The sequence below is a fragment of the Podarcis filfolensis genome (assembly GCF_964270895.1).
Source record: "Podarcis filfolensis genome assembly, chromosome: 8".
NCBI lineage: Eukaryota > Metazoa > Chordata > Lepidosauria > Squamata > Lacertidae > Podarcis > Podarcis filfolensis.
The window spans coordinates 43355009-43380588 of record NC_139611.1 but is presented as its reverse complement, the minus strand read 5'-3'; the positions used below and the strand labels follow the sequence as shown (position 1 = coordinate 43380588).

Below are 25580 nucleotides of genomic sequence, written 5' to 3'. Positions count from 1 at the left end.
AAGTCCACCACTGTCCTTCCTCTAAGGATGCCACGAGGGGAAAAGGCGGCAACACAACAAAGGCCCTGCCAAGCTTAGCAACAAGTCAGGAAGTGCCAGCATGGCCTGGGGTCACCGGAGCAGTTGACAGATGCACATTATTTTCCAATTACTATTGGAAAATAATCAACTGCCTCGCTCCAGCTAGTGATATATTAAGGAAACACCTGCTTATTCTCTCCCCCCACAATTTGATTAAAATAACGACTGGCTTAAATTGTTAATTGGCTCATCCCAATTAATTTCCTGCCTTTTGTATGACATGCATGCACTATTTCCATCATAAGGCAAACATTCAAGTTGCTCTTGGTTTTATCTTATATGTACTTGCTAATAATTATACAAATAGGATTGTAATGTTTCTGAAAAGCAATTAAAATGGAACAGAGGAAACTTTTCCTATTCTGAATCAGGTCATTGGTCCGTCTAGTTTAGTACTGTTTACACCAGGTGTGGGGGACCTTTGGCCCTCCAAATGTTGCTGAACTATCAGCCCCAGTGAGTATGGCACATTTCCCTTACCTGCTTAACAATTTAGAATAACCTGAGGTTTTTAATGATAAAAAGTGATGTCTAACAGTCCCGTCCAGTCCTGATCCTCATCAGCATGTTGAAATGGGTGTTTGGAGCAGGGTTAGAAACATACAAGACTGGCATCCCACATGGGAACATGGGAATGTCACTAATCTAAGACAATGTAAAATATTCCACAACAAAGATTAAAATGGCATTAAAAATGGACTCTCTAAACAGCTTTCAGGAGAAAGTAATGTCAGCAGTGTTAGAATGGCATCAAGTTGTTTTATTGTGTGTGCTGTAGCATTTGTTTCTTTCTCTCAGTTACAGACACAGTTTTTGTGTGTATGTCTAAGCTTAAGAACAAGCAATCGAGGACGAAGAGGAAAGCTGGGGGGAAATGCAGCCTCCCAAAGTGCGGAGGAGGCTGAGAAAAAGGGCAACAAAAATGAAAAGCCTTCTGAATGAAGGCAGATTGGAAAGATTGGATTTGTTTCTTTTAGAAAGAACAAGTGGGGTGGAGAGAAGAATGGCATGAAGAAAACTGATTATCTCCTACAATCATGGGAACATTTGCAGAAAATGAATAATGGCAAAATTCACAACTGATAAGAAGAAATATTTTCCCTGTGGTACTTAACTGGAATGCAGTAGATTCATGGCTGTGTTGGGTGTAATTGAGGCCAAGGATTTGGTGAGGAAAAAGTAGATTCCAGAATGGCAAGAATCAAGACAGCTAGGAGACTTAACACATTCACATTTTAGATGGTTTGCATACCCACACGAACTTTTTCTGTACTCTGGAACTGAACTAGAAGTGCAGGAAATTAGACAAATGAGGTGCCTCTTGTCACACACAGAAAGTATGTGTGTGCACATGTGACTCAACCATACAGAGTATGTGGTTTGTAGTCATCTCCTGTCTGCGGTTTAAACAGACGAGGGCTGGCATAGCTGACGTCCTGGGGGAAGTTGGAATGCACATCCCCCTCACTTTCTCCAAAAGCCACTTCCTTCACCTGACAAGTGGTGGTGCTCATGATAGGAAACCTGTCTATATCCCTATTCTTGGCCAGACCCAATAGGATGGTTTGGACCTGATTTAATAATACTTGCATACCAAAGTAAACAATAGTATACGGTTGTTTTTCAGTGTTTGCACTATTCTTATTTCTTTAAAAAGAATTTACATACTGCTTATCATTTCAAAAATCTTTGAGCAGTTTACTGTCTAAAACAAGCAATATATTAAAACAAAACCACAACCTGAAACCAGTTAATCTGAAATATAAAAATACAGAAAGCATATAAAGAGAAAATAAAACAGAAATCCAGAAGATTCAGACATGTAGAACAGGGTCAAAAACATAAAACAATCACTGGTGATGGTGGAAGAGAAGTGACTCTGGCTTCAGAATATGGAGTCAACAACTGTCATGTTGTTTACCTGCATGAAGTATTACTCAAACCCAGTATGACAACTTCCACCTTCTTGACGGCTTGCCTGCATTTTTCAAAGTATCACCTGTCTCCAGTTGGGCCTCTCTATACATAAAGATCTTTAGTGAAGGCCATTCTCCAGGTTCTCTCTGCTGCGGTGTGATGGGTGGCTCTTGAGGAAAGGGCCTTCTCAGTGGTGGACCCTTAGTTGCTGAAGGTCTCTCCAGAGAGGCTCACCTGTGAGTCATCTGGATGTCAGTTTAGCACCAAATACCTTTTTGTTTTCCATGACCTTTTAATGTTAGTCTATTTTATGTCTGCTGATGGTTTTATGCTTTTGTTTTATTGCTTTTGCTGCCTTCTCCAAGTTATTTTAGGTTATAGGTTCACATGTTTTATTGTACAGTATTCTGATCTTTGACTGTCGTCCACTCAAGGGCAGGGTAAGCTATTATGTAATCGATATGTTACTATTACTCCTTTACGTAGGCAACATACTGAGGAGATACACCTGGCTTTCCCCACTGTGAACTAATTGGGAGAGCCCCCCTTAATTATCCTATGGCTTCCGTGGTACAAGAGGGAACAGAAAACTCATAATTGTACATTCTGATTCTCAAGAACTTGCCTATTGAGAGTGGGGCCTCTGCACCTTTTCCCTCTAGTGCTTGCACTTCACCTCCTGTCATTTTATAGTCTCCATGTTTCCTTATAGGGTACACTTTGCATACACAATGGCAGAGGCTGAAGCCCCAGGGATTTTTTTAAAGAAAATAAATAAATTATAAGGACCTGAGATTCAGAAGGCAGGGGCAGGCAGAAGCCACTCTATGAACACATTGCACTATAAGGCCATTTAAGCCCAGTGCAGCAACAGATCTCCGTGGTTTCCAACGGGAGTGGACTTTCCCTGTAACTTGCTATTTAATTATGATTTTTTTAACTGGGACTTCAGCCTCTGTTCTTGTGCATGCAAAGGTGGTGCTGCCTGCCACGGAGCAACCTTCCTTCACCGTAAACAGCCTTGTGGCACCTTAAAGATAGATGGACTAGTGGAGCACAAATGGTCAGACAGCACAGCCTGCAAAAGCTTCTGCCATAATAAATGTGATATAGAACCACTCAAGGCAAGGGTGCTTGAAGTCAAAGGGAACACAGGACATTCGGTGTTTGGCGGTGGCGTAGCTGTTTTTCCCCTGCAGCCTGGAAAAGAGCAATACCCTTCTGAAAACTGACGCAGAAGAGGACCTCTTAATTCTTCCTCTCCTTAAATATTTCTGTCCTCATCTTTTGGTCAGTAGATGCGAAATAAATACAACGCACCAGTGATCAAGCACGTCAGTTAAAACAAAAGTAGCAATTACAAAAAAAAAAAGCCGGCGACTACGGCACAGCCTACAGTTCCTCACTCTTCCTAAGAGATTGCCTTGACTCTTCTTTGCTCTTCCCCCGAGCTGAAAAGGAAGCTGTACAGCCACCTCCCTCCACTCTGACAAAGAGGCCTCTCTCTCGCGAATATCCCCTGTAGCGCAGGCGCAGAAACCACCCTCGAATCGACTGCGCGAGGCCCCTGTCCATACAAGAACTGGCACATGCGCATTAAAGCCGCCTCTGGTTCGTTTACGCGAGCCGCTCGCACGCGTCGAAGGCTTGAGGGCACTTGTTTGCCGAGCACGGCGCAAACGCGCACAACGTCCATTTTGCGTCGCCTGTTGCCGCTGCCCCGCCGCCTCCCCCCCCCCCCCGCCCGCGGTCTGAGGCCTTGCGCATGCGCCTCCTTTTCCCGTTGGTTTTTTGTGTTTTCCTCTCTCTTTTTCACCGTCGCCGTGGCTCGAGAGCCGGGAGACGCATGCGCAGTGTCAACGGAGAGGGGGCGGTCCTGCTGGGCTACAGGCACCGAATTCCTGTCAGGAGCGGCGGTGGCTGAATAAGAGCCCGGCCCGCGCCTCCTCTGTCCCTGGTCCCGCCGCCGCAGCACAGCCCCCCTCCGCTCCCCTTGCCTGTGGTCAGCAACCGCTGCGGCGTCCATCCGTCCGTGCCCCCCACCGCCGCCACTTCCCCCCCGTCCCGCCCCCCCACCGCCGCCACCTCCCCCCGGCCGGGCCGCGGAGCTGCGATGCCCTCGGACTTCATCTCTCTCCTCAGCGCCGACCTCGACCTCGAGTCCCCTAAGTCCCTCTACTCCAAGGGTGAGTCTCTGGTGGGCCTCAGGGGGGCGGTGGGAGGAAAAGAGCGCCGCCGCGTTGCATCGACGACTCTGGACTCCGGAGCGGCCTCCTCGCTCGCTCGATCACCGTTGTTTCTCAGGAATTTGTCCCGACCCTGTGGGGCGTGTGCGAGAAGGAGGCCGCTCGGAAGGGACGGGGAGGGGCTGCTGCCCCCCCGCGCTCGACCAAGGTGAGGAAGGGGCGCAGTCGCCGTTAATAAGGTCACTTTTCGGGTGGGGGCGGGGCTGCGCTCTACACGTGCTCAGAGGCAGTGCCCTTTACTTTCATTCGCTGTCTATCAATTGCCAGATTAGCATCCTTTTTGGCGGCAGTGGCGGTTCACAAGTAAGGTCCAAAACCCTCATGTTTCGTTGAACCGAGAGAGTGTTTCTAAATAGGGCCCCGTTCTCAAAGTGTCACTTTTATTCTTCTGAATTTCCCATCTTCTTCCGTTCCTTCCTGCCATCAGTAGGTCTGTTTACCAGCCTGTTACGTTTCTATCCTGCCTTTCTTTCAAGGAGCTCAAGGCACCCTACATGGCTGAATGCAGGTTGATGCTGCCTCTCCTTGTTCCTACTTCTGTAGATGAACAAATTGTGAAAAACAAATGATCATGAGTCTGTCGCAGCCAGCTATGGTATTGGGCCCAGTGTAGCATGCCACAGAGAGTTGGCCTGAAAATGCAGGAGTTAAGTGGGGAAGTCGTATATGTTGGCCTGCTACGAGGAAAGAGATAGAAATGGTAGATTTTTTCTTTTCGCTCACTTCACCTTGATCCTAGTAACCCCTTGGTTCATCTTCTGAAGGAGCTCCAAAAGGGAGAAAACACGAAGCAAACATTGAAGCAAGGCTAGCAACCCTGTAAAATATTTTGCCCTCAAAATAATGGCCAGGGTCAATTAGCTTGCCACACTGCCCTCCCTCCTTTACACCTATCACACAAGAGACACAAAAAGAGAATTCAAAGGAAAACAGCAGTGTACTTATGGAAATCCAGCAGGTTGTTTTAACATGGTATGAGAAAAAAATATTATGTTAAAGTTCAGCTTGTACAACTAGATCATGACTTTTTTAAAATGTAAAAATATTGCAGTTGCCTCAAAGCAAGCATTATAAACTCCCGAAACAGAGGGTTGATTCAACTCAATTTCTCATTTTCTGCACAAAATGCAGGAGTTATTTCCATTCATGCCCCCAAGGAAAATAGGTCAGACTCTCCAATGGTCTTGTGAAATCTAGAGCGACAAAATAGGTTTGTTGGGTATTCAGACCAATGTTTCAGGTTTACTCAGTATATTTCTTCACAGCATTTCTTGCACTGTTAGACTAATATCTGAATGGGCCCCCAAGGCTAAAATAAATCAGTGTAATGAAAATATGGAGCCAGGGCAGCCAATTGCCCACTTGTATTCCTATAGGCCTTACTGTTATATTTATATGATGGGTTTTTGTCCACTTAAATGTTCACTTAAATTGTGGATTTTCAACATGTGATTTGACACTTTTTTGTTCCGTTTTCGCAAAAGGGCAGGTCTGTGGTTCTTAAAATATGTGCAAGGGTATGGGCAGTTGCTGAGGTTGTCTGAGTGGGATTACAAAAGTTCTAATAATCCCTGCTTTCAGAGAAATGCAGCAGCTGTGTGAGTTATTGATTGACTTTTGCATTGAAGGGAAAAGAAGCATGACAAGTCTTTGAATGAAGTGTTTATTAAGCTTTCCTTGGCTTCCTCAGCAGGATGGGATTTCTCCTGTTTTCTAGTATGAGAAGTAGGAACTATAGTTGGGCTTCCCTTGGCCTTGTCAATATTTGGAGCTTGTAGCATGTTGGATGTGTCAACTGCTCCTTTAGCCAGGGCTGGCCTTGAAGATTCATTTCTGTGTGGATGACAGTGAACACAGCAATTGTTAGATTGTGGAAGAACGCTGGGGCCCAGGGACAGCAGATGCAGTTCTTGTTTGTGCTCTCCCGCTTTTTGGTAATAAACTAGAGGCATATGATTGAGGGGGATAGAAGGAAATTACTGAAAATATGGCCTAGTTAGTAATACTGACTTTTGTTGTCAAAATATGTCAAAAGTCTGTGTAAAATTTAGATTAGGAAAAGTATATAAAGCCTTTGATTATAACCAGTGCTTATTTTGTTTTCAATTTTCGTTCAATGTATAAACAAAAAAATTAGTCAAGGCTAGAAAAGAAAGGATTGAACAGGCTGAAAGTGCTCAGACGAGAATGATTTCTTGTGAAAAACTAGTTTTGGACAGGACAATGGTAAATACTAATCCTGTCTCCTCTTCCCAGACCCAACAGACATCTCTTTAACAGTATAATACAATCCTATACATTTCCCATCGAAAGTAAGTCCCATCATGTTCAGTTGAGTTTACTCCCAAGAAAGTAGGTATAGAACTGCAGCTCAAAGTAGTGAAATTGGCAGTGGATTAGTGTACACTGTCTTAACTCTAGCTAATATGTTAACATTTTTATATACCTATTCAGAAACTAAAGAATAGGTTTGTTCTTTACTGTGACAAAATAGGTATTTATTTATTTGTTTCAGAGTTTTAATATCCACCTTCTTCCAGAGCAGAGCTCAGGGCAGTTTGCAACACAAAATACAGTATAAACATGAATATAGGAAAATTATGCAAGACAAAACCATTCTAAAAACAACACTAAACTTCAAGTACAACTAACACAAACATCATCAAGTTCCAAAGACTTGGACAAATGGGTATGTTTTTACCTGCTGTTTCAAAGTAGCCGATGTGAAGGATTGTTGTATCTCTACAATTCTATGATCTCAATTGAGAAGGGTTCCATAAATCATAGAATGTAGAGTTGGAAGGGACCCTGAGGGTCATCTAGTCTAACCTCCTGCAATACAGGAATCTTTTGTTCATCATGGGGCTCGAACCCACAACCCACCAGGGCTTTTTTCCAGGGGAACTCACAGGAACTCAGTTCCAGCAGCTCTCTGGTGGGCACCATTGTCATTCCAAGAGAAAAGGAGAGGTGTTCATGGTGAGTTTTGGCACCTCTTTTTCTAGGAAAATAGCACTGGTTGGGATCATGAACAGAGACTCTACACCAGACCTTAATGCTTGGTGCTACTTAGCACTACTGTCCCAATGTTATTGGTTTTACCAAAGAGTAGAAGTAACATTGGATACAACCTACTGTGACTCAAAACTGCAGAGCGGTCACGCAAAATAAAAGTGAACTTTGTCATCAAAGATAACTTAGCAACACTGGAAGCATATGAATCTATTATCTCAAACTATTTAGAAGGAGAAACTTTAAATCCTATTTGCAGACTGTAAAGTGATGGAAATTGTTTGTGAATCAGATGACTGATTTTCAGTGACTTAAATTTACATATTACCAACCCTTCATAAAGAGCCTTGTTATTTACTTTCATTTTTTATCCTTGCTGTTTTTGTAGTAACGCATCAGAAAAAGTTGCTTTAAATAATGAACAAATTAAAATAACCTCCTACCAATTAATCATCTAATGCTTTAGCTAATTGATCTACCCATTAAAGATGACTTCCTAAACTAAACTAAGATAAAACATTTTACGCTACAGTCACCGATTCTGTCATAGCTGAATCTTCACCAAGGAGAGGTTTCCTTGAGTTATCTGAGAGTTGTGAACATCACTTAATCTAAAATTGTGTGATACTGTATTTGTGGTTTTTTCCTTTGCATATTTATATTTCACCCTTGCTGTGGCAAATTGAGTGCAGTTTCTAAAAGATCTTGGCAATTCAGTTGTTGTTTTTGTGGAGTCAAATCTTTGTACTTATTATAGCGGGAGGGTTGCAGGCTCCTGATAAGGGTCAAAAGAGATGTGGCAGTAAGCCAAGACAAGAAATTGCTTTGATTGGAATGTGTTTGCCTTGTCTGTAATAGTAGAAAGTAAACTAAACTATGTGTATAGTACTATGTTTCACACTTGGTGTTCTTGGATGGATATACCGTAATTATTATTATTATTATTATTATTATTATTATTATTATTAATGCTATATGCCTGCAGTGTATTAATTTACTGTACCCAGGAAACTTAGTGTGATCTTCTGCATGCTTACTCCGCAGTAAGTCCCACCGTGTCTCATAGAATTGCTGCCTTGGTATATGTGTCAGCTGTGTGTGTGTGTGTGTGTGTGTGTGTGTGTGTGTGTGTGTGTTTTCTACTCTTATGCAGTGGCAACAGTTCCTAGTAACTTCATTGGTTTTTGCTGATTCACTCATGGTTATTGTAGTTGTGGTTTGAAATCTACCATTGTCATTCTAGAGTAATTGCTTTCGTTGGTCTTTTGCATAGGTCTTAGAATCATAGAATTGTAGAGTTGGAAGTGACCCTGTGGGTCATCTAGTCAAACCCCCTGCAGTGCAGGAATCTCAGCTAAAGCATCCATGACAGATGACCACCCAACCACTGCTTAAAAGCCTCCAATGAAGGAGAGTCCACCTCCTTTTGAAGGAGTCCTTTCCACTGTCAAACAGCTCTTCCTGATGTTTAGTTCAGATCTCCTTTCTTGTAACTTGAATCCATTGGACTGGGTCCTAGCCTCTGGAGCAGGAGAAAACAAGCTTGCTCCATCTTCCATGTGACAGCCCATTAGATATTTGAAAATGGCTATCATATCTCCTCAGTCTCTTCTTTTCTGGTGAATAACTTTATTTACTTATTTTGAGGCATTTTAGAATGTTCTCTTACTTCTTTCTTTTTAAAAGTGTGCTGATTTATAATCAATGATTATAAATGTCAGAGGTCTTTATTTTATTTTAAACCTGTTGTAGTCTAAGCAGTTATTTTTCAGTTCTTGTTGGCTAGACCAGCGTTTTCCGAATGAGGTCCGCTTCCAACCTTGTTTCCTTCCTGTGCCCCCACAATAAGTTTTTTTAAAAAAAATTCACTACAAATATGATGTTCTCCCCCCCCCCAATCCTACCGGTAGAAAGGTAGCTATTTAAATGTTTTGTTTGTGAATATAACATGTTTTATTTATAATTTTTTACAAAATACTATTACATAAAATGATAGGTTACAGATAGGTAGCCGTGTTGGTCTGCCATAGTCAAAACAAAAAAATTTTTTTCCTTCCAGTAGCACCTTAAAGACCAACTAAGTTAGTTCTTGGTATGAGCTTTCGTGTGCATCTGAAAGAAGTTTGGTATCTGAAGAAGTGTGCATGCACACGAAAGCTCATACCAAGAACTAACTTAGTTGGTCTTTAAGGTGCTACTGGAAGTATAAAATGATAGGAACATAACGAAATATTGTTGAAGGAGAAAAACATAGAATCATAGAGCTGGAAGGGTCATCTTTCTAGTGCAACTCCATGCAATGTAGGAATCTCCGCTAAAGCATCCATGACAGATGGCCATCCATCCTCTGCTTAGAAACCTCCAAGGAAGGAGAGTCCAGAACATCCCAAGGGAGATCCATCTTCCATGTATTACAAAAATAAACAACACTTATTTGACCCCAGTTATTTGACACAGAGGGGGAAACCTATAGATGCAGTTAAAAGGAACACAAGGAGTGCTGTATATACAGTATGGGAGAATTTTAAAAAGCAAGTGGTCCTCATTGACCTGGTGCAAAAAGATCTTGTTATCCGGAGGGGCCCCGGGTGATAGCACACTATAATCCCCCACACCCTTACCTGGGAGTAAGGCCCACTGAACTCAGTGTGGCTTTCTTCTGAGTAGACGCTTAGTTATTTACTAGATGCAAGTCAGTAGCACCAGATGACCCCGCTTGGCTAGGCACTGGGGTGGATTTCACCCTGCACCTTGCAGAACCATGCCAACACTGCCGACAGGCTCTACCCCTCAGCAGCATCTGAAGGCCCTGATCCACTAGGCGCTGGGGTGGATTGCACCCTGCACCTTGCAGAGTCAGGCCCAAGCTGCCACTGGGCCCAGCACTGGCAGCAGGGTGAAATCCACCCCAGTCTTACCCATTGCCACTCCACCACTGCAGTTTTCTAACCTGGGGGTTCTGGATCACGGACTCTACTGGTCTAAATGGGAGCCTCAGCTATTGTCCTCTCCTGCTGGAAACAAACCAGGACACGCATGTGGCAAAAAGGAGCAGTAGGCCCTGGTGGGGTACCCACATACCCGCTTGTGATTGGCCAAGCAGATAGCCAGCCAATCAGATTTTAAAAAATGATCCCCCCTTCACTTCTCACCTTCCTCTGTGGCCCCCTAGCCTCATGCTGTGGCCCCATTTATGTGGTTTTCGCCTGTGGCCCCCTGAAATATCCTGGGGAGTCCCAGTGGGCCATATAGCACCCAGTTAGGAAAAACTGGGCTAGACTGTTCTCAATTAGCAAACATTATAATATTCTTACACTTTACTGTTTCTTCATTGTACTGTCTTCATTAACAGCCATTTCACCTGCACCCAGCAAAGTGAAAAGTGACACAGCCAACTGGCTGGGGCCAAGTATAACTTGGCTCCCCCTGTCTTAGAACTGTCTCCTTTAGGGAATATTCCACCTAATCTTTATGACAATTCTAAAACTGTATGTAAGAACTGTTTCTAAATTTGCTTATTTTTCTCCTCTCTTTCAATGATTTTTGTTGTCATGTCTGTTAATTATAAACCTATAGGCAGAGCCTATGCCTTTTGATTTTTGTACAGTGTCTAGAATTTTAGGTGCTTTTAAATAAGAATTGTAATAAAACACAGGACTCTGAATATACATGAATTATTATTTTCACGATCAATCATTTAACTAAACGGTTTTCTGAGTCCATGCAGCAGCTTTTGTATTAGTCAAGTCTTGAGATAATAAAAGTTACTGATTTCAAATCTGGTAGGGAGTATGACAGCTGCATTACAAGGTGGATGGCAGGCTTCCTTCTCCCCTGCAGTAACACCAGAAATCAGAGTAATCTCTTCTTACTTGTAAAGTTTAAACTCTTAAAATTTTAGAAGAGTTGTAACATCTTCATTACTTTTATACAGAATATTTATGTTCATTAGCAGGGGTGATGGGTACTTGCAAAGACCCATAGAAACAAAGATCTATATATGTATGTATATGTATACTGTTATATACAGTATGTACAGGAATACAAGTTTTCATAATGTATTTTGGGGGGTCTCCGGGGAAATTTAAAGAAGAAAACTTAATAGAAAATGAAAAAGAAAGATCTGTTCATTCTTGTAATTGTTTATAAATTGTAGCTCCCAGGCAAGTACTTCACGAATTTTCCTTAATTATAATAGTTGATGTCAAGAGAGAGTGAGTGCTAACATTGTCTTTATCTTGTTTATCCTCTTAGTCAACTTTGACATATTTGGTATATTGAACTGAATTCATTGCAGGCTGTAGCTAGCATATTGTAGCTCTCCTATATTCTAAATTGCTTACAGGGTGTGTTAACAATGATTACATTTGAGAGGTCTATAGATCTTGCCTCTTCTGTTTTGGTTGAATCTAGTTTGTAACTGAGTTGTATTGTCCTGGATTTCTCTGGGGTGAATAAATACTTAAGGACAACTGGGATCAGTTTTCTATCCCACATAGATTCCTTACTTTCTATTTGGAGTAGACTCATTGAAATTAATGGAACTAATATCAATTAATTTGAGTAGGTCTCCTCTGAGTAGAACTAGCATTGTTTCTTTAAAAAATAAAAAGCCTAGCTGATGGAAATAGATAAAGAAACTTGCTTGTAAATATTCCTGGAAGTTCAGGTGACCAAGAAACTTATAAAACTCACCAGCCAAAAAAACAAACAACTGTTTTGGGGGATGCATGGCATAAGCTTCACTGACTGAAGTGCTAACCAACATCTTGTATCAGGATAAACTCCATCCAGAGTGTAAACTTCAGATTATGAGCCGTTATTCTGTTGCAGCAAAAACAGACTCTCATAGTACCTTAAAGATTTAGCAGATTTATTTATGAAAGCTTATGCAATAATAAATTTATTAGTCTTAAAGTGCTACAGGTCTCTTCTTTTTCTTACCTGTTCCTGCAATTCCTTCAAGCTTGCTGGTGCTTTTATTTCTTTGCATACTATTGCTTTTCACAAATAACAGTCAAAAATTAATTCCACAGCAAATAGTAGTTCTTGTAACACTATGGTTGATTTAAAAAAAAAAAGTTTTAAAGATAAATACTAAAGCTACACCACTGTATCCATGGTCATTATTAGCCAGCTAAAAGTCTTGACATAACAGGAAAGTTACATTGATAGACTTGTTAACGTAGGCTGTGTTTACTACAGAACAGGAGACGGTAACCTGGCAAGGACTGAGCAGTAGTAAATGCTATTAATAGGCATCTGTGTTGAGAAGCACAAATTGCAGAATCTGGTGAGGACCTGTGGTTGTATCCAACTAAATCCTACTCAGGAGCACACCCATTGAAATTAATGAAGCTAAGTTTGTTGTGCCAATTAACTTCAAGGATCTACTCTGTGTAGCATTGGATACCTGTCCTGATCTTTATGAGAATTTTCTCATTTCTTCCGTTCCAGCATCCATAGTGGTGAAGGAAAAACTGGTGTGCTGGAATTGCTAGAGAGCAAAAGGGTCTTGGGTAGGGTTCTAGTGGTTGCTTAATAGATGCTCTCAGGTGGCACTGGGCTTCTTGTTCTCTCAAGTTTAAAACTGGCAACTGAAATCCCTCTGAGAGTTGCTGTCTGGCTGTTCCGTTATTAGACCAACCCAAAGGCAAAACAGTGGTTTGGAGAAAAGCATTTGTGGCTTTGTAGGGGCCAAATATGAACATATTTGCTGTTCATAGGGGGAGTAGACTTGGTCTTTTAGTGGCCTCGCTTCACTGAACAGGGCTTTAGCATATAACTAGAGACCATATAACACCAGTCCTGAAAGATCTACATTGGCTCCCAGTACGTTTCCGAGCACAATTCAAAGTGTTGGTACTGACCTTTAAAGCCCTAAATAGCCTTGGCCCAGTATACCTGAAGGAGCGTCTCTGCCCCCATCATTCAACCCAGACACTGAGGTCCAGCGGGCCTTCTGGTGATTCCCTCACTGCAAGAAGTGAGGTTACAGGGAACCAGACAGAGGGCCTTCTCAGTAGTGGTGCCCGCCCTGTGGAACGCCCTCCCATCAGATGTCAACGAAACAAACACTATCTGACTTTTAGAAGACATCTGAAGGCAGCCCTGTTTAGGGAAGTTTTTAATGTTTGATGTTTTCTCGTGCTTTTAATATTCTGTTGGGAGCTGCCCAGAGTGGCTGGGGAAACCTAGCCATATGGGTGGTGTATTAATAATAATAATAATAATAATAATAATAATAATAATAATAGCACCTAATTCATGCTGCTTCTCCATTTCCCTCTTACTTTGTTTCCATTTTTTATCCCAGCTGTTATTGCTAGATTTTTTTTTTACACAATTTAAAATGATTTTTCAAACAATTGGATTCTTTACACAGTAGCAGCAAAGTCTCAGTTGTAATACTAGGTAGGGTACTTCCAATATTCACAGCTGAGTAAAAATAATTGTGCATGGTGCAGAGAAGAAGTATAAAAATGTGTCAAGGGCTAGGAATTTCTAGAATGAAAATTTTGAGGTTGTTAGTCTGTTCAGCATATCATAAGATGGGGTAAAGGTTAATCCCCTTAGGTTTTAAAAGCTTCCATTGATGTACTGCTTTTCTTCTGCATGTGCCTTTTCATGTGCCTAGTATGTATTTGGTTGGAACAGTATAGCACATTCCAGTGTTAGCTTGTTTGTTCCAACTAACACTCTTGAGTAAACATTCAAGTATCTGTAAAAACCTTATACATACTAGGGCGTGTTAATAGTAAACCATGTCTTCCTACATAAGCACAGTAAGAAAGTTAAGTTTCTACATGATAACTTGGGTTTGTTGGCTTGAAAATAATGGATTTAATGCTTTCAAATTACTAATGAATTCAAGATATAAGAATGGAGATTCTGACTTTCTGACAGTAAGAGCAGGTTTGACAGTGGAACAGACTCATACGAGAGGTGGTGGACTCCCTTTGGATGGCCATCTGTCATATACAATATGATACAAAATGGCCTCGGTCCTGTATACCTGAAGGAGCGTCTCCACCCCCATCGTTAAGCCCGGACACTGAGATCCAGCGCCGAAGGCCTTCTGGCGGTTCCCTCATTGCGAGAAGTGAGGTTACAGGGAACCAGACAGGGCGTTCTCGATAGTGGCGCCCACCCTGTGGAATGCCCTCCCTTCAGATGTGAAGGAAATAAGCAGCTATCCTATCTTTAAAAGACATCTGAAGGCAGCCCTGTTTAGGGAAGTTTTTAATATTTAATGCTGTACTGTTTTTAACATTTGATTGGGAGCCACCCAGAGTGGCTGGGGAGACTCAGCCAGATGGGCGGGGTATAAATAATAAATTATTATTATTATTATTATTATTATTATTATTATTATTATTATTATTAATCTAATTGAGATTCCTGCACTGCAGGGGATTGGAGTAGATGGCCCTCGGAGACCCTTCTAGCTCTACAATTCTGTGATTCTAAAATTGGTTTAACATCTACTTACAGCAAAGCTCTCATAGTTGGTGTGATGGGCATTCATGCAGGCAGCAATTTGTCATTAGTTTTGAGCCAGCTGTATTTCTTTCCATTAATACAGAGGAAGGAAATTACCTCCTGAATACCTTAATCTTGTTCAGAATGGTTTGCTTACTTTTGAACTTAGGCCTTGTTTTTCTACAGTATGGCCTTCATAGAAATCAAAATTACAGATGAAGTTCATAATAAGAATGAGAGAAGGTATATTTCAGGTGTGGGTAACCTTTGGCCCTCCAAATGTTGCTGAACTTGATGGGGCTGATGGGAGTTGTAGTTCAGTAATATTTGGAGGACCAAAGGCTCCTCATTCCTGGAATTGGTGAATCAGATGAAAGTATGCTTGTTGGGACAGCATGCATTTCTTGGCTCTGAAGTTCTGCTTCTGTTTCCAAACCAAGTAGAGGGGTCAGGTTCAGAAGGAGAATTTACATGTAATTCAATAATGGCAAAAGGAAGAAGGGATAGTGCTAAAAACTCAGGGCACGAAATGGCACCTTAAATGTAGGTTGCAGTCACCACAACAGAATATCTGCTTGACAGGAGGTTGGACTAGATGACCCTTGGTGTCCCTTCCAGTGCTACAAATCTACAATTCTATGATCTCAACTACATTGTTTGCTCTTACAACAATTCATTTATCCCAGTATGCAAGAAGGAGAAACTCACACTGTGGAAATGGAAATGGTATTAACAGTGGACTAAGGCAGAGGTTTTTAACTGTGGTTTATGAGTTCCATTTGGGTGGAACGCTGTAGCACAGTCAAATACATCCGTACTCAGACCTGTACTTACTTCCCTTGATGTGATGATGGAGGACTGTGTGCGAGTCAGCTGGCCCGATGGAGATGTCAATCACCAACCTGGCACCCAGAAATCTCCACGTAGTCGCAACTGGACCCGCACCAATAGCAAAACACACATTAAGGGAGACCTCTGTGGTATGTTCCAAAAGAAATGAATAGGAAAACAGACATTTTGGTAGTGGTGATAGGAGGAAGAAAGCTGCCTAGTTATCAAGATGATAAAAGCAGCAAAAGTTGGTCAACAAGATACTACATTGCTATATTGTATATAATTAGTTCAAAACATGTTTTTATAAGTTAATTACTTTTAAAATGTTGAAATAATGTTTAAGAAAATCAGCATATTTTATTCAAGTATACAAAAATATATATGTAAAGTTGTATTTTAGGGACGATTATGTTATTAGGGGAAATATTTAAACAATATTGATTAGAATCCAGAGAATATTTTAACCATGAAAAATGCCTAGAAGGCATTTTGACTACTTTCGACATTTTCCTCCATTTCAAAAGAGTGGTTTGCTCTATAGCATGGTAGCCTTCTGACAGAGAAGCAGAAGCCCACAGCCATATTGGTTGCATGTGCTCAGTTGTGCAATTCTTTGCATTCTGACTGTTGTGTTTTGCTCTGATGGCTATCTGACTTGCTCTACTGTTCTCAGAAAAAGAGATGTGTACAGATTATGTTGACCGGATGGTAGATGTTTGGCTTTTACTTAAAGGGATGGAATCCTTCTAAACCCTTTCAGCAACTGAAGATATGTATGATGTGAAAAATATGATTTAAGGAGGGGAAAGTGCTCCTCTAGTTTCAGATATAACAAAGGTGGATAACAAAGCCCATTTGGAAAGTATGCTAGCTAAAGTGACAATACAATTCAGATTCACTGGTGTTGCTTGATAGTTGGAAGTTCTGATATTCTCTCTTCTTAGATCAAGGTCCTATACCTAGAAGCTGATGTGCTTATTTCAGCAAGCAGTACAGTAGTAAGATGCTAGAATGATTATGTGTAGAATGCTGGCAGTTATTTTTGGCAATACATTCATCTTTATAGCTGCAATTCGACTCAACAAGGAAAGCTTTAAATTTGACCATATTTCCAAATCTTTTTTCACTTCTATCCAACATTTCTCATAGTTATCTTTAAATAAATTTAAATTCTTAGCAGTCATATTAACCCCAAAATATTTTACTTTCTTAACTAATGTTAAACCTGTCTCCTTCTGAAACCTCTCTTTCTCAATTGGTGTAAAATTTTTCTCAAGCACTTTAGTTTTTGACTTGTTCAGCTTAAATCCTGCCACATGACCAAATTCTTGAATCAATTCTAATACTCTTTTCATACTAGATTCTGGCTCCTGTAACGTCAAAACTAGGTCATCTGCAAAAGCTTTCAATTTGTATTGTTTGGCTCCGACCTGAATACCTTTAATCAGACGGTCCCTTCTAATCATATTCAGCAAAACCTCCAGAACCGAAATAAAAAGCAACGGGGAAATTGGGCAGCCTTGTCGTGTCCCTTTCTCTATCTTAAATTCCTCTGTCATCACATTATTGACTATTAACTTAGCCTTTTGTTCTGAGTAAATTGCACTTATACCATTTTCGAACCCTTGGCCCACCCCCATTCCCTGAAGATTTTTCTTCATAAAATTCCAAGAAATATTATCAAAAGCTTTTTCCGCATCTATAAAAATTAAAACTGCTTTGGTATTGATGTTCACTTGCAGCTTCTCCAAAATGTTAATTATATTCCTCGTATTGTCAGACAGATGTCTACCTGGGAGAAAGCCGGCTTGATCTTTATGTATCTCTTCAACTAATACCTTTTTTAATCTATTAGCCAAGATAATCAGCAGGGATATGGGGCGGTAGTTCTTGAGTTGTGTCTTTTCAGACTCAGTTTTCGGTATAAGTGTAATGTAAGCTTCCTTCCACGACTCTGGCGCCTTTTTCCCCTCCAAAATTTCATTACAGACCTCCTTTAGTGGCTGAATTAACCAGTCTTTCAAAGATCTATAGTATTTGGAGGTTAGACCATCCGGCCCTGGAGATTTACCCAACTGCATGTTCTGAATGGCACCTTCTACCTCCTGTTCTGTAATTTTGTGATTCAACATTATCTTATTTTCTTGAGAGATTTTTTGTAATCCATTTGTTCTTAAAAATTGGTCTAAATCAGTCTCTTTCTGTGGCCCTTGAGTATATAGTTGTTTAAAATATCTCTGGAAGTACTTTCTAATCTCCAATGGATTCTGTATGTTCTTTCCTTCCACATCCAGATTTGTGATAGTGTTTAATTTTTGTCTTTTTTTCATCTGCCAAGCTAGCAGTTTCCCGCATTTATTAGTCTTTTGTCTCATCTGCTTAATTTTCCATTCTACTTCCTGATTTATCATTTTCATATATTGTACTTGATATAACTTTATTTCTCTCAGAATCTCTTGCGACTTTGGTTTCGCTCTTAATTTCTTCTCTCCTTTTATTTTTTCCAAGATTTTATATTTTTTCTCATTTTGAATTCTCTTCTTTATTGCGTTCTGTTGAATCAGAAACCCTCTCATGACTGCTTTGCTTGCATCCCAGATTACTCTTTTTTCAACCGTGGTATTCAAATTTATCTCAAAATAATCTCTCAAGATTTTTTGGGCCTTCTTGGTAACCTCTTGATCTCTAAATAAGGTGTCATTCATCCTCCATCTGAAGGAACCGATTGGTGTTAGTTTCATCTCCATCTTCACCGCATTATGGTTGGAGCAAGTTTTTGGGCAAATTTCCACTTTTCGAGTCTTAGGTGCCAGTCCTCTAGTTATCCATATTTAGTCAATTCTTGTCCATGTCATTTTGGCTTCAGAGAAGAATGTTCCCTCTCTTCCAAGGGGGTTCTTAGTTCTCCAGATGTCAATCAAGTCCATATTGTCAGTCAGTTCAAAAAAAGTTTTTGGTAGTCTGCCATCTTTAGTTACAACCTGTCTCTGCAACTTGTCCATATTTGTAGATACCACTCCATTCATATCTCCCATCATAATAATGTTGTAGTCCATATAGTCAAGCAATGTCTCATGCAATTTCTTGAAGAATTCAGATTTCCCCTCATTTGGTGCATAAACTCCTACAATCAGAAATTTTTCTCCTTGTGATTGAATCTCCATTGCCACAAATCTTCCTTGTTCATCTTTAAAACCAAATTTCGGTGATAGGCTCTCTTTGGCATAAATAACCACTCCTCTCTTTTTAACCTTGTCCGATGAAATAAACTCTTGACCCAATCTTTTATTAATCAGTACTTTCCTGTGAAGCCTTATCACATGAGTTTCCTGTAAACAAATTAAGTCTAATTGTTCCTTTTTCAATAAATGAAAGACTTTCTTCCTCTTCTCCGGGGAATTAAATCCATGAATGTTCCAACTTAATAATTGCAGAGACATGGTGTGGTTATTCTATTCTCCTCCAACTGCTCCCAAAAGTTCTTCTTGTTCTGACGGTGGTATCGCTTTTTTTAGTTTGTCCAGTCCCAAAGGTGGTGGTACTATGTCTAGTACTCCTGATCTTAAAGCTCTTAGCTCTTCTAGTACTTCTTTTTGCAGGTCTTCTTCGTGGTCTCTCAAAATTTTTCCCTTATCTTCCACTGATCTTATTTTGAACTAAAAGGGACTATCTTTTACCTTTAAAGGGAGATTTTTTTCTAAAGGGTAATCTGCAGTTATATATAATTGCATGTATATATAAAGTGGGTGTTGAATGCCCCGTATTGCCTGTACAATCACTAAAAGTAAGCTCTCACTAAGACTACTTCCCTAGATGAGCTGTAGTGGCTTTTAATTAGGGATAAAAGCACTGTCCAGTCATCCAGGGGTGAAAGTAGGCTTTACTTCCCTTGGGTCGAAGACCCAGTTTGGCAACCCCCCATACAAACACACACAGGCTGGAGCCTCAATGATGCCCTTCTGGAAACTTCGCCTGAGGCAAAAAACTTGGCTTTCTTCCTCTGCTCACAGCCCTCCTTCCCAGCTGCACCAGGTTTCTTCTCTGTGCTGACAAGAACATTTGGACACCGGGTGTAAGCTGTGGCTGGTGTGTAAGGCTGGGCAAAGTAGCCACAATTGTATTGCTGTGCCCTTTAAGGCAGGCCTTCTTTCCAACAGTGCCTGGCCATTTTCCTTGTTTGTGCGCTTGAGCTGCTTTGAATTGTAAAGTCTGCTTGGAACCCTATCTTTGCCTTCTGCAAGCAAAGTGTTAACTTGTAACAATAAACGTATTGAAGTAAGCTATCCAAAGTAAGTTTTTTTCTTACAAGGAAATTTGGGGGGCCCAAGTTGAAAGGTGGATTAGTTTTAAAGACGCTGTTATATCACTGTTTAAAAAGACATCTAAGTGGAGTTATTTTCTCTAAGTCACACACATTTTAATGGGGGAGATTTCTGTGCCTACACAAGGGCAGATTTGAGAATATTCTAGGGTGCTTTGGCAAGGAGATAATGCTCACATTCATTCCCCTGCAAGGAGTAACATTTCACCTTGTTTGCATGCCTCAAGAGTTAGGGTTAGCAGAGTATCTTCTCACTCTGCACTACTAGTCATAGTGCCAACTGCAGTTCAAAGGCTACAGCTGGATCTGTTGCCCATTGTTGCCTTGTGTGGGCTGCATTTCACTGCTTCCCTCCTGGATTCTAAAACCTGAATAAAGGGCCTGTCCTTGTATGGAAAGATATTATTAATGCTAGATGAGAGTCCTTGGAGAAGGTAATGAAAACTAAATTGATGATTCATTCCAAATTTTAATCCAAGCCAGGAATGTGTTCAGGGGTTTGTAGCGTTCTTTCTCCTTTTGGGGTTGGATTTTACAATTCTGTGAAGTTACTCTGTGAACCCAGCTCAGGAGAACTTCATTGGTATTTTGATTTGGGAGGCAGGCAGCATGGAATACCCTCCTCTTGGTCTCATGCAAATCCCCTCTCCTTGTGGTTGGTGTTTAGGAGCATTATTATCCAGGGTTGTTGGAGGCTAAAAACTTGCCATTTGTATGGTAATACAAAATCATGTAGCAGATGATAAATGGACGTCTTTGGGTATCTGTTTTTTGTGATAGTTTATAATGTATAGTTGAGCAAAATGAATGAAAATAGCCAGAACTTAGTGATCTATGTAATAAAAAAATGATACAGTGCATTATCTGAATCAGAAAAGTGGATTGTCTGGATCAGAAACATATATTATCACTGTTAAAGTAAATTAGTTGCTGTTTGGTATGAATATTGAGGACTGCTTTTATGAAAAAACATGGATTTATATGAAACAGAACATAGTAAAAAGGAAAATTGAGTCAGCTATAAGAGTTGAGTTGATTGTTAAGGGTCAAATTCTAACCATTCAGTAGAAATGAAACTCATTGTGCTTCTTACTGGAAAAATCTGAATAGGAACCAGCAAGGAGCTTGTGTCCTGCTTATATTTCCTTCCTAGACAATCTTTGTAATACTTTCCATATAGGTTTTGTTCCATTACACTTGCACTACCCAATATTAGTCTTTAGTGTCTCAGAAATTTTATATACCGGTAGTTTGTAGCAGGGATGCAAAGGGAGATGTGTGATAGTGTTCATGTACGCACCAAAAGCTGGTTTGTGATTTGGCAGGGTACACTTGGTGCTCTTCAGATGCTTGTCCAAAGCCTTAAAAACCAATGTAAAATTTGGTGAATGCAATTGGTTGGCATACATTGCCATAATTGTGATGGAAAGTTAGTATCTATGGAATTTCTTACAAATATCAAAGATTTGATTTAGTCTTTTACTGAAATCCTAGGTAATTGCTAGACTCTTTCAGTGCTTTTGGACTCTTATCTCTGGTACTGAGGTAATACAACCTTTTCTTTCTATCATAGATTTGAGGCATACCAACATAGCATGATTTCTAGCATTCCTGCTATTTTGGTAGCAAAATATAGGGACATTTGTTTGTTTTCTTAAGACATCTTTTTTCTTTCTTTTTAGAATCTGTCTATGACCTTCTCCCAAAGGAGCTGCAGTTACCACCTTCCAGAGAACTCTCTGTAGCATCCATGAGTCAAACAAGTGGTGGTGAGGCAGGTTCGCCCCCTCCGGGTGTAGTTGCTGCTGGTAAGTACACCACTTGAGTAAAATTAAGAACATAATGCATATTAATATTGTTGTCAGCATGAGCAGTGCTGGAAAAGTTTGCAGTCTTAAAAAAACCCCATAAGACTAACAGACTTAGAAGTAGGGGAAATTATTATTGCACATTTCCTCTTTTGCCCCTATGGTGGTGCTGGACTCCTCAGATATATTATATTTTGATGTAGTAGTTGCCAGTTTAGAACTAAATGGGAGTGTTTGAATGGGCCAGAGAATGCTGCCTTGCAAACCAGGACAGAAATGAAATCTGCAGCAGTGTTCTGGGTTTGTGGCTTCTACTTTCATTTCCCCACCACCACATGGCTTGATGAAACCATGAATGATTCAGCTACATGGCTTTCTGTTTGGTCCTGAAAGTGTTTAGATGATGTGTGAAGGGATAGTTGATACCTGCTAAATGTAGGTATGTTTGAATCCAGTTACCAAAATATTTTTTAAACTTAAGTTATCACCTATTCAGCCTCATAGAGTTTGTTCTTTTAAAATAAAATCCCTATTGCTGGATCATTTTCTTCTGTTTAGGGGAATGACGACTGTTTTTGTTATGAAGGGGCAAACCTGAATTGGCAGTTGGCATTCAAATTCTTGTTCATCTGGAATGCCTCCAACTTTATAATACCCTCACTAATGGATGTGCTCCAGGGTTTTCCTCTCATGGGCCGAGATTGCTTGACTGACCATGTAATATTTGTAATAGAACATCATGTGTCTGGCCTAGTCTAGCCTTCTCCATAAGGCTATTTATTATCAGAGCATAGCTGGACTAAGCAATGTGTTCAGTGCATTCAATTTAGATAGGAGTGCCTTCTCTAGTATGTTCAACCCTGAAAATGAGCCTCTTGGTTTGGTAGTACAAGGCTTAAGTCTAGGGTAAAACTTTACAGCACTGCTCAATGCTGATATATTTGAATACTTTCCCTAATGAAATCTGTGGATTTAATTGTGTATTGGGGAGATTGGTAATTAGATCCAAGACTACTTTAGTTAACAAATCATCCAGTGTAGTTTCATTCTGCACTTCAGAAGCTAATTCAGTCAAAAAGAGAACAACAGTTGCAAGATATTTTGAAAACTGCTAGCACTTTAAATCCACAGAAATACTTTACTGTTGATTTTCATATTTTGAGATCATTTTCAAGCATCTGATATAGTTGATGAGAAGAACTATGTGTCTGTTACTTCTAGGCATTAGTTGTCTGACAGTCAATCCACTTCCTTTCAAAAACTGAACCTATGGGAGTTCATATTAACAAAAACTAAAGAAAACTAGCATATTCCACAATATGGTATTTATATAGGGGACCATATTAATTTAATAAGAATAATTTTTCAATATTCTTTCTATATCTTTGCTAATAGTATTAAATGTTTAATTAATTAAATGTTTGACTTAAAAAACTAAAAAACTTAAATCCGAATAATTACAATTACTGTGGTCAGCATCCTACAGTTTGTTCCGAAGGGGTGGTTCGCACTTAAGTTTTCATCATAGAGACTACCCCTAGATTTGTTGTTTTAAAGTTTTAAGTGAGTGAACTTGGTCTATTTAAAAAACAGTTATTTATATTGCAGCAGTGCTGAATGTAGATACAGTAGGCTCCAACTCCAGATAATTTATAGAGAGGACAATCAAATTGCTGTAAAGGCTAACTCAGAAATTGCAGCCTTAACATGCTGGGAAGAGAATCAGTCAAGATAAGCAGCGATGGATACTGAAGAGAGACAGAGACAAAATAGCCGTGATAACAATATGAAGTTTGCCAAGATTTCTTTTGAATTCACATGGTGCATACCCTCTTAACATTTCTCCAGTGAAAATAGGAATGCTCCATTCCATAATGATAATTTTACTATTTATACCCCACGCATCTTACTGGGTTGCCCCAGCCACTCCAGGCAGCTTTCAATATATATATATAAATATAATAAAACATGAAACATTTTAAAAAATCTTCCCTGTACAGGATTGCCTTCAGATGGCTCAGGAGTCAAGCAACTCCATACCCTACAACATTTCTCCAGTGAAAATAGGGGTGTCCTAAGGAAAAGTGGGACATTCTGGGATCAAATCAGAAACCAGGACAGCTTCTTTAAATCAGGGACGTCCCTGGAAAATAGGGACACTTGGAAGGTCTGCATGGTGGGTTTGCAGTTCTGCCACCCCCAATCATTAAAAATATATTGAAGGAAACTACCTTGTGTGCAGGTAGGAGCAATATTAATCAAGCATGTCTGGAATCTTGGAAGTGAGAGTTCTGCTACTTTGGGATATTGGAGAAACTGAGGAGAAAGCCCTTAGAGGAGTAAAACCTTCAGCAAATACATGAACGCTTACAAGAAATCTTGTTGAATAGGTCACTCAGCTTAAAGCCCACAGACCCTGCTGGTATGATGGTGTATCTCTTCTTTCTCAGCAGCATGTATCTGCCATTTGGGATTAACTCAATACCATAGACCCAAAGAGGATCCTTCTCCTCCGACATGGATAAGCTGAAGTCCCAGCTGAAACTTTGGGCCAGAGCATTCATGTGACTCTGCTCCTTTTCTACAGGCAAGGCAAAAGGCACAAAAAGAATATATTGTAGTCATTGGCTAGTAGTTGAGTTTTAGGAAGACCTAGCATTGGGAAATTCTGTAATTCTGGGTGGTCTTCACTAGTCTCTCATTAGAAAGCATTTATCATGGAGGGGCTAATTCTTCCCAGGAGTTCTTCCCATTTCAGAGTGTGGGCCACACACTCCTTCTTTGAAGATGCAGGTTGACTTGGCTTTTACAGCTGGGTGTACTAAGCTTCCCCAAAACTGGATGCAGAGGTCATTCTGCTTGACCCTGAACCATGCCAGAGTTCTTTAAGATGTTACATGTAGATGAAGAGGGGGACATAAATCGGCCACCACATTAACATTCAGGGTATTGTGCTCTCTGTACAGAACTGTTGTGCCTGGCCTTCTCTTCTGTAGAAATAATCATAGAATTGTAGAGTTGGAAGGGACCACAAGGGTCACCTAGTCCAACCTCCTGCAGTGCAGGAATCTTTTGCCCAATGTGGAGCTTGAACCCACAACCCTAAGATTAGGAGTCTCGTGCTCTACCGACTGAACCATCCCAATTTTCAAAGAGCAATCTAGCTAGGGACTTTGGGAAGATGGGACTTATGGCTGTGGGATTGTGGAGGGTTTTATGAGATTGAAATCACTTATAAAATGGGACAAAGCATCACTTTCACTCATTCTAGTCCTTTCATCAGGCAGACAAGGATAGCTTCCAATCGGCCACATTGTCAAGTGGCTGGGAGGGGAAGGTGACCTTGGACAATCTAGAACTGCAGGAGCCCATTCCTTTTATGTCCGAAAAACAAAACTCCTTATTGTTTTGTGCAAATCTGTTGTATCTACTCTTATTTATCCTGAAGGGACAGTTTTGTACTTTTTTATAATCAGTAAGAATCCAAAAGCAACTCTTTTTAAAGCTGATTGCAGTTTCTTCATGAAGACCCAAGCAAATATTCTGTGTTTTGGCTACATGTAGAGCTCCCTCTCCTTTATTTAAGCTTTCTGACACAGTTGCCATTACTGGTGCCAATGACTAGATTAAGAGGAGAGAGCTGGTAAAAAATATTTTCCTCATTTAAGACTTTACTTCATTTGTTCTCTGCTTCCCTAGCCACAGGGTGACACAGTATCTGGCTGCAAATCAGATTGCCCCAGGTTTTTCTTTCAGTGCTTTGATCTGAGGTTCTGGGACACATAAGCAGGTTACATAAAGATTTTCTGCAGTTAACTTCAGATTTCTGGAGGAACAGGATTGGCTGATTTCAGGTATGAGGGCCTGCAGGAACAGACT

At 40.4% G+C, this 25580-nt stretch overlaps 1 protein-coding gene across 5 annotated transcripts in view; it reads left to right on the top strand.

The window, feature by feature from the left end:
- NFAT5 (nuclear factor of activated T cells 5) overlaps positions 1–25580 on the top strand; it is a 65893-nt gene that overhangs the window by 6456 nt on the left and 33857 nt on the right. For 2 of the 5 annotated variants that reach the window (XM_083626398.1, XM_083626406.1), the window contains one exon: positions 21576–21701. In XM_083626398.1, the coding sequence (XP_083482524.1) occupies positions 21576–21701 (126 nt within the window). Of the gene's footprint in view, positions 1–3233; positions 4185–21575; positions 21702–25580 lie in introns of those variants that run through there. The other 3 variants (XM_083626404.1, XM_083626401.1, XM_083626400.1) reach the window with 2 other exon arrangements.